The following is a 13,819-nucleotide window of genomic DNA, read 5'->3' as shown; positions in this document are numbered from 1 at the left end:
GTCTTCCTGAGCCATCATTAAAAGCATTCTGCATTTGTGAGCCAATGTAAGAGAGGGTACTCTAGCATTAAATTACATTAGAAATAATCATTCCATTCTCAAGAGCAAATTTGGCACAAGAGAAGATAAGCATGTTTTCTAGATCTCCTCTTGGACATTAATGTACCTCATAGAATACCAACAAATATCTTGGAGGTACCCAGCATGGATAGGGTAACAAATGACCATCTTAAGTGGTATAAGAGATTCTCAAATTAGACATAACACCACCAAATTCAGCCAAAAATTCCCCTGGTTTTTAAGAAGACAGCGAATTATTTCCCCCCCTCTCACTAATGTTACATAAAGTGAGTGAGCAAAACCATTAACCCCAAACGCCTCTGACTAGTGGTTTAATTATTCTCTCTGGTTGCTGAATTCTGAGAGCAGAAACCACTGCAACTATAAAGATGAGTCACTGGACCAGCTCTGAGTTGGCCTTGAGCATTCTTACCAAAATTGGTATTGCCACCTCCAGTTGTGTGTGGACAGACAGGACAGCATTCTCCAGGGGGAGTTACAGGGTCAGCACATTCAAGTACATCCTGGCACTGTATCTTGTCACAAAGGATGGCTCCATTGTCACACACACAGATTTGGCAAGGGGCAGGTTTCCAAATGTCCCTGTTTAAGTACATCTGACCATTCTGAGTGCAGGCTATTTCTTCACCATATCCTTCTAGAATAAGAAAAAAAAGGGGGGGGGGGGGGAAGGAGGTTAGTAATCTTCTGAAATTTTGGAATCTGGGAAATACTTAAAAAGGGGAGTCATCTTGTGGGTTCTAAAAATTCTGGGCTAAGCAGTAACCTACCAAGGAGGCAATATACAGATGAACTTACTTTATTTGGTATTTACATACAAAGCAAAATGCAATTCACAATGAAATGCTTATACTTCTAGCCCAGCATGATGGGGGAAGAAAAAAAAGTGATAGTGATCAAAGGAGATATATTTAATCAGATAATGCTTCCCAAAAGATTTCATTTGTGAAGGTATAGATAACCAAACATAGGAAAATCAGTAAGAAGAGATAAAAACAAACCATTTGAAAGGGGGAGGAAAAGAATAGTTCAAAAGGGAATATATAACTTCCGGGTTTGGTGAACTTTTATGTGATTTTCAATTCCCTAGAAATTTTAGATTAGTAAATCCCACAACAATAGATGACAATATATATTCTTGCACCGTGAAGAAAAACTTTAAAAAGAGTGTATGGGTTTTCAAAAATTAGTTTTAAACAGAACGTAGAAAACGAATAATAGTGTTCCATTTCATGGACTGTATTTGCTAAACTAAAGGTGTTTACTCAAGGAATAGCAAAGCTTAAAAAGGCAATGCAGTAATTATCTTCGCATAAAAATTAATTAAGGGGACTCCAGACCACGACAATATGGTAAGTTATTATATAATATTTGCCAAATACTTTTCTACACTTAGATAAAACCTTAATGCAGATTTAGAAAATATATACACACGTTTACACACATAATAACAATACAATTATAAGATAAATATAATTTATTTATTATAAGATAAATATATATATATTTAACTTTGTGACTTTTAAGAAACAAAACTATAGTATTTTAAAACACAATGTGGATCATATCATATCATATCATACCATCCTAGTTTAATTCCTGTAGACTGTTCCCAACTACTCAAAATCTAAAGCCCAGAGATTCCTCCCTCCCAGTCCTTACACAACTTTGCCCTCCCTCCTTGAAGGCACACAGAGTTCACTATTACATTTTGCTTACTGTCACCTGCCCCCACAGTTCTCTGACTCCTCTATAGAAGTAGATCTCCCTCCCCCCACTCGTGCTCTCTCTCTCTCTCTCTCTCTCAGAAATAAATAAACATTAAACATTTTTTTAAAGAGACCGCCTTTATCCAACTAGTATGACTCTCAGTACTTTTTGAAGAACTCAGTCGTCCACCCATCCATTCATTAATTTTGTTTTATATGCCGGCTAATTAACCAGTTTCTAAAATGTGAACAGACAGGCAAAAATCACAGCCCTCATAAAACCTATCACAAGTAATATTAATTTACCATTTTTACTTTTTATTTTTTATCTCCTTCACTAGACCATAAATGCCATGAAAATAAGGACTAGTTTTTCTTTTTCATCATGGTATTTCTAAAGCTTGACTCCATACCTTGCAGGGAGCCAACATTCAACAAAATAGATATGAATGAATGAGTGAGTGAATCTGAATTATGGTTCATTAACTTAATTGCACCAGCATTAATGTATACTTTACAAAAATAAAACTGAAACTTAAAAAATGCATTAGTTTATAAGATAATTTATCATTTTTCTTTATTTTAATGACATATAGTTGATATACAATATTATATTTTCAGGTGTAAGACATAGTGATTTGACAATTATATATACTATAAAATGCTCACCACGATAAATGCAACCATCTGTCACTAACCAAAGTATTACAATGGAAAGAATTTATCATTTGCCATATAAATATACTCAAATGATAATGCAGACTACAGATAAAAATTTCAGCGTAGGATAAAGACATTGGCCCATATATCCATCTTCCTAACTTTAGAAAGCTTTCGTTGGATAACATTTTTTTCACTGCTCCATGGAATACTTGGCTTCACATATCTAGCCCTTCATCACAGCTATATGGCAAATGGAAAGTTGCTTTCAAAGCGTGACACCACATCCTGGTTTCTGTGTCATTCACAAGGAGATTCTAAGACACTAAGTTTCTAATCTGTTTCATTTTCATCAAAAGATGTTTATCACAGAACACACAGCTAATCAACAAAACAATATTGGCTCTGTGTACCTGGTGCTGTTTCACGAATTTTAAGCCAGGGAGAAAATAGAATTCCTGCCTTAACATGTAATACAGGACTATTCTGAAACAAAATAAGAAATTTGTACATCAAATAAGCCCTGTTACTTTTGTTTATTTTGTTTATTTGTTTCATGTCTTTATTGACAAAAAAAAAAAAAAGGTCACAGCACTTCAGACTTTATTCAGATACACAGTAACAAACCATACCCACAAGTGATAGGCATGGTCCCTAACCTCTGGGTCAAAGGCCATGCTGGAGGGTGTGGGTGTCCTCTTGGCCACCGCCCCAGCATCTCTGTCCCTTCCTCCCCTGCACCTCGCTGACACCCCTGAGATCAGTTAACACTGCAGAAACGAAGCCGCTCTAGAGGTTGGGCTGCACTCACTGTCAAGGAAAAAGCAGGTTCTGAGGAAAGACAGAAGCACACTATTACAGCATCTCCTAGGAGAGGCCAGGCTGCTTCCCCAGCTGGGCCTGTATTGGCCCCGGCCTCAGCCCCAGCACAGAACAAAGAACACATTCCCCACCTGGCAGCACAGGGCAGCTGGAGATTGTGGGTCACTGGTCATGTGACACCCCCAAACCGATGGCCAGACCTCCCTCCAAAGTCATCCACCGGACTCTCTCTCCCAAGGGGAGAAGGCTTTCAGTAAAATAGACTGCTCTGGTTCATAAAGGGCTGGGATGGATTCTTTTCCAAAAACCTTAAGAACTGAATCATCCATGGGGGCACCTGGGTGGCTCAGTCGGTTAAGCGTCCAACTTCGGCCTAGGTCATGATCTCAAGATTTGTGAGTTTGAGCCCCACGTTGGGCTCTGTGCTGACAGCTCTGAGCCTGGAGCCTGCTTCGGATTCTGTGTCTCCCTCTCTCTCTTGTTCGCACTCTCTCTCTCTCTCTCTCAAAAAATAAGCATTAAAAAATTTTAAAAAAGAAAAGAACTGAATCATCTTCAGATTCAGGAGCATTGAACAATCGTCACTGGGTTGCCTTGAGGAGGGAGACCTGGAGAAAACTAGCCCTCTAGGAGAGCAGAAACATCACTTGCAGTTTGTTTCTCAGAGCACCCAGCATGGGGCTCAGCAGCCTTTCTAAGGATCCACTGTGGACTCTGAAAAGAGACATGAATAACAATGCATTCCTGAGGGGCCTGCCCTCAGCTGCCCTCTGGCCACCTCACTTCACTCCTTCCTGCAGGCTGGGGAGCACAGTCTGAGGACCAGGCATTCCCCAGGGGAAAAGCAGATCTGATTGGGCTCAAGGCCCCAAATGAAGCTGCTTTCCCTCGTTAGAGTCACATATGACTTTTTTGAATAGGCCAACGAGCATGTCTTCCAAAGTCCTCTGTCCTCCCCAGGTCAGAGCAGCTTTTCCCTGATACACTCAAATCTTGTGTTTTCTGAACGATCATAGGAGGATGCCTGTGACCTTTTTGGAAGGTGACTGTTTTTACTGTAGGGGGCAGTTCCTCTACCATTTTATAGCTGTAGAAATCGTGGGCACAGGCCAGAGTTCTGAGGTGCCCATGTCAACATGCACACTCACGCTGGTGTGTAGACACACATGTACCAGCAGACACCCCTGTACACACATTTCTATCCTGCTCTACACACAGAGAGATAAGGTCAAAGTGTGAACCCTGGAGAAGAGGGGCCGTCTACACATGGGCAGGTTACAGACTCAAAAGGCATTTGGCACTGTCTGTAAGTCAGTCCCAAAAGTTGCGGCCCCAGACCCACCTCTTGAGCACTGAGCTATGGAGCAGAGAGAACCTCACTGTGAAGGGAACCAGGAGTTAGTGGTGCAAAGTGGCTGTTACAGATGGAGCGTTCCCCAGAGGCACCTTCCCCTTCCCTGGGCCGTTTGCCACACTAGGAGAAGTCAGGATTCTCCAGTCCTTTGCGTTCAATGACTGCTCACCAAGACTCAAGAGCTCAGGGAGAAGGTCAAGACACAAGCTCTGCAGCCCCAGCCCAAAGGAGGGCTTTCGGAATTCCCCTTCTTGGTCAAACAAGAGTTTCATTCTCCATGACATGGCACTCTGCAGACAGCAGTGATGGTAAGGGGTGGGCTCAGAGACGCGGGGAGTTCTCAGACTGCCCAGCAAACACATACACCCTACCGGGAATGGTGTGGGGTCACCGACACGGCTACGAGGCAAGTTTGCCAAGGTTAGAACCCAAGAAGACACCGTCGAACAAACGTCGATCAAAAATTCAGTCAAGGCATTTCCCAGAGATAATCACAGAAATAGCAACACTTTTGGATACTACAACAGAACACATTTGGCAACTTTCAAAGAAATAGATGTCCCCACCCCAAGCCATCAGAGGGTACAAAGTCCCTTTATCTTTGGTCCAGTTTAAAAAGTCAGGGAAGGAAGATGGGCCAACAGAGGGTGAACAAAGGCTGCAGACCATTTGTACCAACTACCTGACGCTCCCATCTGCGTGTGACACAGTGTGGGATGCTGCCTGCCTCAAACGAAAGCAAGCTACTGGAAGGTCAGAAGCCTTGTAAGTTTTAGGTGAAAAATCACTTTGAAATAATGTAGTTTCATCAGGAAGCTACATTTCTATATGTAGCTATATAGAAATGGACTTATTTCTATAGTCTACTGAAAAGTTCAATTAGGTAAATACCTTAAGAATAATTTTGTTCGTTAAGTTTTTTTTAAGTTGTTTCTTTAAATTCTGGTTAGTTAGCATATAGTGTAATATTGGTTTCAGGAGTAGAATTTAATATTCATGAAGTTTTATGATTGACAATGAAATAATCCAATAACACTAAATGCCATTGGCTGAAAATGAGATTCACCATAAGATCAAGTAGCTTGTTTCTTCCTTTCTCCACCCTAAGGGGACAAAAGTGTTTGCACATATTTACAGAGAAAATTAAGTGGGTATGTGCTTCCTATTGCATGTGCAAAATACTGAAAGTATATATGTTCTGTTTTCAAAAGTTATATATTATTACTGTAAAGTAGACCTCAGTTGCACCTATGAAACAATTAGATATGTGGAAACAGAGAATATGAAAAACAAACAAAAATCAAAATGACATGCAATAAAGTTGCCAATTAAAGATCATTAAAATGTGTGAGAGACCTCTTCCGGGTGAGTTATCCTGTTCTCTATGGCTTCTTTGAGGTTGCAATAAAAAGATACATTCTCTCTTTTGTGTTAACTCATAGAAGATCACTTTCTTCCTGAAAGTTTAAAACAGCATGACCTCAACCCAAGGGACAAAGAAGTGAGCCACTATATTACTTTCTTTAAATGACAATGTTAAAAGTTAGTTATATACTCTGAGTCATCACTGGTCCTTTTCCCCAGAGAATTTATAATTAAATTTAAGATGATGTGGAAAGTTAGTTGGAATGCTTTTAAATGGCAAGGAGATGAAAAACCACATTTGCTGCTAAACCCTGTCTTCTCTTCCCCCGCACAAGAATCCATACACATTACAGAGGGCACAAAAACTCAGTGAACTCTCATTGTTCATGTCTGAATGAAAGACATGTACAAAGAAACACTGAGTAGAAAATACAGGGTGTCTTGCAGCTCTCGGGTTTGTACATGGTAGTTGTGCACCTTATGATTAGTTTGCCCCTCTGCTTTCTACATAGACGTTCACGTAAATGAAAAGAAAAGTAAAATGGAAAGCAAAATTGTAGACAATTTGCAGTGGAGTTGTCATGACACAATTATTTTATAAATGACAATATTATAAAAAAAAACAAATAGGAATTTTCATATGACATTCCAAGACATTCAATACTATCTTGACTCCTTTACCCAAATCATAAAAATTTACCCATGCTAACATTAACCTTGATTTAAAGCCTAGAACTTAAACAATTATTGGTCTTAGAGTACGTGGGTAAACATTTTTTTTTTATAAAATCTGAAAAAAATTCCAAAACTGCAATATTGTGACTCTTGTATTTTGCTATTTATGTTTCTTTAACTTTCCTAAAATTGAAGAGGACTGGTGGATGTCTGATAATTTTGCCATTACTTTGTAATCTTCTGTGGTGTCGTAACTTCCAAAAATCTTGTCTCCAAGCTATGGGGTTCTTTTACCCTTACCAATTGTTTCAACAAATTGAACCAATCCACTGTGAAGTCATTACCACAAACGTCCTGGCACTGATATCTTAGAGAGAAGAGATGTACTTTATCTATCCACATTTTATTCAAGAGTAACTCAATTGTCCTCTGTTTCTCCTACATCCTCATAGATTTGTCTTCTCATAAAGCTTTTATGTGCTTTTAAATGTAGCTGTAAGAATTCAGTTCTTAATCACTAGATGGCAGACCAAACCCACCATCTTATTATAACAGATTATTAGAAATTCAGTTATCAGAGCTGTGGCTGACCTCTGTGCTATGCCCCAGGTCTATATCCCTTTATATAGTTGTACAAAAAAGCATGCATAGGAATGGCCATATTGAAACCTTTGACTGCTCAGGAAAGATGTGATTCTCTTTGTATATTAAATGATTGGGGTCTACCTAAAAACTCTGGAAAATATATGGAATAAAAATCCCTAAGCCTATGTGGAATATTCCTAGACATTAACTGAAGTTGTTCCTTGCAGAAATAATGTAGAGTTCTCAAATGTCACAAAAAATTTGAATCTCTTTTCCAGACAAGTGTTCAGATAATTTCCCCCACCGGACTATGAGCTCCTTGGGAGCTAGAGCTACATTCATCTCAGTAACCTTCACACCCAATGTCATCTAATCCACCTTTCATAAATATGTTTGCTGCATGAATGAATGATGAGTGAATGAAGGAAAGAAGGAAGTGTCCAGTAATGTACTTATTAAAAAGATAGCACAGGAAGCTCTCCTTCATCCTTCCCTAAACTTCTCAGAGAGGATATGCACTTGGGACTTCTATTTGAATGAAAAGGAAACAGGTCACTTGATGCTTCCTGTCAGGTGTGTCCCTCATATCTAGACCTCTGTGTGACCAGAAAGGAAGAAGACTGTGTCAGTCAAAACAGCTCATATTTTGGAACAATTTTCAGAAAGTGAGAGCAGTCTTTCAGCTTTCCTAACCCAGCTGGCCACGGCCCCTTCTGGGGTTATGAAGGTCTGGGCTAACATTATTTAAAGTTTCTCTGACTGCGCAAGTCCTTAAAAACACTACAATCACAGCACTGTTGGCTGCTGCTCTCATTAAATGGGCAGAGAATGCCTTATGCAACAAATGAAGTAGCCGCAGGGCTGTCCCACGTGTCCCCCTGGACCAAAATGCAGATGCTGCCTTTTCCAGTGCACGGCACAGCCCCAGCTGCTGGCTTTGGTTCCAGAGAATCTTCCAAGGAACACTCCCCTCTTCCTTCTGCTCTTGGGCATTGTTTATCATGAGAGAGAGACAAAGAGGTTAGAGTATTCGAGACCTTCCTTCAGACTTTTCTAAGTAAATGCCAACAATCCCACATTCATCATTTTCCTTTCCTCATCTGATCCCCAACATTTACAAAATTAGATACATATGAAGCCATCGGGGATAGTTGAGGGGTATTTGTCTCATATTTGGACAATATTTTTCTTTCTTTACTTTTTTAAATGTGTATTTATTTTTAAGAGAGAGAGAGTGCGAGTAGGGGAGGAGCAGAGGGGGGGGGAGGGGCGGACAGAGGACCCAAAGTAGGCTCTACGCTGTCAGCAGACAGCCCAATGCAGGGCTAGAACTCACGAACCGTGGGATCATGACCTGAGGTGAAGTTGAACATTTAACCGACTGAACCGCTCAGGCACCCCTAGACTATATATATCTATATCTATATCTGTATCTATATCTATATCTATATCTATATCTATATCTATATTATTTTTTTTTAATCTCAGCCTTGAAGTCAGTGAGAGGGTCAGGGGGTAGGTGAATATGGAGCAGGCCTATGGAGTTTTCATCTTTTGTTCTTCAATCCATTACAGACTTTCCAAAGAGCTCTCCAAATTTAAATCTCCTTTTAGGATGATTATCTAAATTTTTACTTTTGTTGTACCTACCTCCACTCTTTTATTGCACCAACTGAACAAGAATAGACATGCAATGATTATTTGAGCTGAGTTAAATTTCTATATTACAAAGAATAATCACATTTTACATTCTAAAGCAATAACCTTGAAAAACTACCTTGAAATCTGAGAAAGTAAAAAGAAGACAATTCATACACAGGATTTCAATGAAGCATACAGATAAAATGAAATTAGATAAACTGTTTAAAAGGTGATTAGTTTCTTCAGTGCAGCCAGTAAACATTCCTCAATCTCATATGTAAAGGCTTTTCAGTTAACTAGTAAAACTGCTGTTTTCACTTGAGTTAAAATGGAAAAAAATTTAAAAAAGGAAAATCTCTCATGTTAGGTACTACTTAAGTTTCTTTCCATGTATCATTGGGAAATCTAAATGATTGTGGCCAAAATGTGAAACTACAATTACGCATAATGCACATGCAATGCTCATCTACAGTTCTGTCTGGAAAACCAACTTAACAGTCTGCTAATGCATTTGACATGGATTTTTTTTTTCTCCACAAACATGGCTCAAACTATTGAATAGCTGTAAAGACACCACAAAGAAAATTAGGCCTGCCTTGTGTTGAATACACTAGAAATTTCGGTAGTAACTTCTATCACAAACCCTAGTCCTTTTCTCAAATGTTAATCCTCATGAACAAGCACAATTTGTGCTATGCCAAATGTGTCTGCTGACCTAAATGCATAAACAGCTTTGAATTGCTTTGAATCAATTTGGTCTACTTAATCTCTCCCCAGCATGATATTGCTTAAAATGAAGAGGGGAACCAAAAATCTGCTTAGCTATTTTTCTGTCAAATGAGTGGTATCGTGACTTTTATATATACAATCTGGAGATAAAGTAAGTAAATAAGCAGTAAATTCTGGCCAAGATATAATACTCGCATTCCAGCTTCCCATCATTTCCTTCAAGTCTTAGCTCAAATGTCACCTTTTCCATGAAGCCTAATCTGACCACATTACAAAAAATGTAAAAATTGCCACACACATGTCACTCTCAATCCACTAGTTCCTACTCCTTCTTTTTTCTTTTAATATAGTTCTTTCTTATCACTTTTAAGCCTACTATATTACTGTATTTATGGTTATTATTTGCCTCCCCATGATAGAATAATAGCTTTATTAGCACAGATATAATTTATTCTGGCTTGTTCATTGATATATCTCAATATCTTATAATAGTTTCAGGATCCAAGTAGATGCTTAATAAGTATTTGATGAATTAATTTGATGAATATTCAATTGTAAGAATACCAAGGAAAAGATCTAAACATTTATTTGCTTTGATCCTGGGATTATTACATAATTTTTTAAAAAGCTTCATTTTTCACAACTATTCAGATGTGGGCCCTATCTACAGGGATTTAAAATAGCTGGCATTGTGGGAATATCATGTGTTAATGTTATTTATTCCAGATATGATGCCCTGAAAAGAACATATATTTTTATAACTAAAAAGAGTTATTTTTATATTTTGAGAGAATCTGGGAGACTCAGATGGGTGATGAATGGTAGCTATACTTGTAGTGAACATAGAATAACGTATAGAGTTGTTGAATCATGACCCTGTACACCTGCAACTAATGTAACGTTGTGTGTCCACTATACTAAAAAAAAAAAAAAGACTATAAAATTAAGTACTTTACATAATGAAACATTTTTAGAATGATTTCAACTCTTTATCTTAAGATTTCTTTGCAGCTGAATTTTGCTTTCTTTCCTTGTCTTCCCTAACACAGAAGAATAGTTAGGCCTCTAGAGAAACTCCAGACGTTGTAGCCAGGTTACGTCTTCTAATTTATTTTTTACTGACTTATTCTTTATTCACTGCCCTTGCCCTGACCAAACTGAAATTTCATTCACAATCAACCCAACATTCTCAATGGCTCTTTGATCGCATTCATTTGACTATCAAATATTGTAAAATATCTTGACGCACTCTTCTCTCGGGAGTTCATTTCTGGGGGAAGCCCCCCCCCCCCCCGCTTTCATCCTGAAGGCATAATTTCTAATTTTATCCACATGGGTATATTTAGGGACTTGAATTAATACCAATAATACCTACTTTTGTCCTGATCTACCTAGGTTTAATTTATGTCTATTTTGTGGCCATTACAAATTAGGTGATTTCACTGAAGAACATAAACGAAAATGGATTTTACCCTTATTTCTGGCATTCCTTACTCAAGTCACTTCCAGAGCAGGTAACAGATTCTTTAAAACAAGACTAAAACCATTATTTCCGAATCTAAATCCATCTCTTCGTCCTCATGTTCAACTGACCTTCTATAATGCACATTCATGGTTGTATGCTGGCCCTCTTATTTGCTGCAGTTTGAAGATAAAGCCCCAACATGCACCGAATCTCAATGCCAGACAAATACCACAGTAATATTCAGGAGGAGAAAGAGAGACTGCTGCTTTACTGAAAACTATATTAATAACTTTCTATATTCACTGGGAAATTTCTGTGTTTGTAGGGGGAACAATAGACAAGAAAAGCAAAGAAAGAAGAAGAGGAGGAAGAAGGAGAGGAGAAGGAGGCTGAGACCAAACAAGGCAATATTTTTCCCCCTATACACTTTTACTACATTGAGAAGGAAGATTTGCAAGTTTCTTTAGCAAAACATAGAACTCAGCTAGGAATATCTTGTCTTATGATTGAATAAGAAAAATTTTTAAAAAAATGGAATCCAATATTTTGATCTGTAGATGTATGTGCTTTTGAGAGGTTATGTCCCTGAATAAGTAAATGAATGGAGACCAAATGAAAACACTCTTTTGTAGAGGTAACATGAACATGACAAGCTTTATCAAATTTTAAAAGCTTTAAATTATTTATAATTGTTCAAAATTATTCCTTTTGGCTCTGTTAAAACTCTGAATTTTATCATTATTGTTTAATTCATATGTTAACTTCTTAAAACATGGTGGCTATGAATATATGTAAAAGAAAAGAACACTCATTACCTTCTTAAAATATCTGTAGTGAGATTTAGAGTTTTCAGAACTTTTAATTATTTATTCAATCCCAAATAGCCATGGAAAGGTTATTTTGTGCTAACAGTGACTAACAGGAGTTAAGATCAGAGAAAAATGTGGGACGTTTGCTAACCTATGGAATGTAAAATTTAGGTTGTACAAAAAGAGTAACTGGGTTATTTGCTTTAATAAATGGAAAAGGAGACTCGGTGTCTCTGTTTATCAATGTATAGGAAAAATAAAATATGAGCCTTCACTTTTAGGTGAAATGAAATATTCTGGGATATCACAAGTATGTTTGCCTTCAACTGTTGCTAAAAGTTAATCTAAATAAATTAGTCAATCTGGCACAAGGAATGGAGGCATTATTTAATCCATTTAGTCAATATTTATTTATACGGCAAATTTTACTGAATACTTGTCTAGTACAAGAGTACACTGTGGATCATGAAATGAGACATTTGGAGCCCAGCCTCCTTGCCAAAAACAATCAAAATATACAGAAGCTACAAAAGGTCATGAAACTTTCTTGTAGTAGAAAAATAAGTTTGTGTATATGTGTATTCCACCAGTACATTCTGGAAAATTTGCATACACATTGAAATTTTATAAACTCAATTCTGGATATTTTCCTCTGTGTTTTGCAAGGTCTTTGCCTAATGCTATTCATTTTCATTAACCAGAACTAATTCTCAGGAACATCAACTGAGGATTTTTTTGAATCTGAAGCAAAAATAACCTTCAATCATATGAGGGGGAAAGTTATGTTTATAAAAGCAGACTTCAAGTAAGCTAGGAGTAAAAAGAATACAGAATTCCAAATAGTATTATGTTATCTTAGGAATATACTGATCATTTATTTGACTGTCCTTCGGTGTCCTATTTGGTAATAAAGTGTATTTCATATTCTAGGGCAGTCTGAATACATATCAGTGAAAGAGTAGAAGCCCACACATGCATACCACCTAATGAGTTCTCATAATACAACAGTCTTATGCCAAGGCCAGTTATGAGATCTCCTGTGTGGGTTTTGGCCTTCTTTGTATGTTTTAGTTTCCAGAATCTTTGGCATTAAGAGTGATTTCAGGGGCACCTGGGTGGCTCAGTCGGTTACGCGTCCGACTTCAGCTCAGGTCACGATCTCGCGGTCCGTGAGTTCGAACCCCGCGTCGGGCTCTGGGCTGACGGCTCAGAGCCTGGAGCCTGCTTCCGATTCTGTGTCTCCCTCTCTCTCTGCCCCTCCCCCATTCATGCTCTGTCTCTCTCTGTCTCAAAAATAAATAAACGTTAAAAAAAAAAGAGTGATTTCAAATGATAAAGTAAATGTACTTACTCTAGAAGCAAATATAAAAATAACACAATGAATACATTTTGATAACATAAATTTATTCATTCAACAAATACTCATTATCTATCTGTTACTTTGTCAAATATTGGGAATTCAGAAGTAATGAAACAAATTAACTACAAAGAAAATTTTCCAGAATGTACTGCTGAAATGCATACATATGCATTGTTTTTCTTTTCTCTTTTTCTTTGAGTGAGAAAACTAAGATCCAAAGTGGTTTCTTCCAAAAACTCACTTCCGAGCCATATAATATTGTCACTCCTGGCTCATTGCTGGTAACTGGCAACGGACTCCTTCTCTTTGCCAACTGGCCAGGATGGATCTGAAGGAGTACAGCACTTCCTCTCCCTCATTGCTTCCTATTTTCATTTATTTTTGCCACCTCTTCTCTTGCCTGAGGGTAAAACAACAGCACTCTTGTTTCTAAACCTCCTAGCACCTCCACAGCTAGGTGCTTTGGAGAGGACTGGAGGCACAGGTCATCAGTCGCAGAGCCAACCAGCTGTGCAGAAGCCAGGAACTGGCGCACAGCAACATGGGAGGATCCAGTTGCCCTAA

General features: G+C 38.1%; 1 protein-coding gene across 1 annotated transcript in view; it reads right to left on the bottom strand.

Moving 5' to 3' along the window:
- COL5A2 (collagen type V alpha 2 chain) overlaps positions 1-13,819 on the bottom strand; it is a 147,196-nt gene that overhangs the window by 74,538 nt on the left and 58,839 nt on the right. Inside the window, exon 2 of the mRNA XM_019461888.2 lies at positions 494-718. Within this exon, the coding sequence (XP_019317433.1) occupies positions 494-718 (225 nt within the window). The remainder of the gene's footprint in view (positions 1-493; positions 719-13,819) is intronic.

Source organism: Panthera pardus, unplaced genomic scaffold (assembly GCF_024362965.1).
Source record: "Panthera pardus isolate Hobbes unplaced genomic scaffold, ASM2436296v1 HiC_scaffold_10, whole genome shotgun sequence".
NCBI classification, from domain to species: domain Eukaryota; kingdom Metazoa; phylum Chordata; class Mammalia; order Carnivora; family Felidae; genus Panthera; species Panthera pardus.
This window is presented reverse-complemented; position numbering and strand designations above follow the sequence as displayed.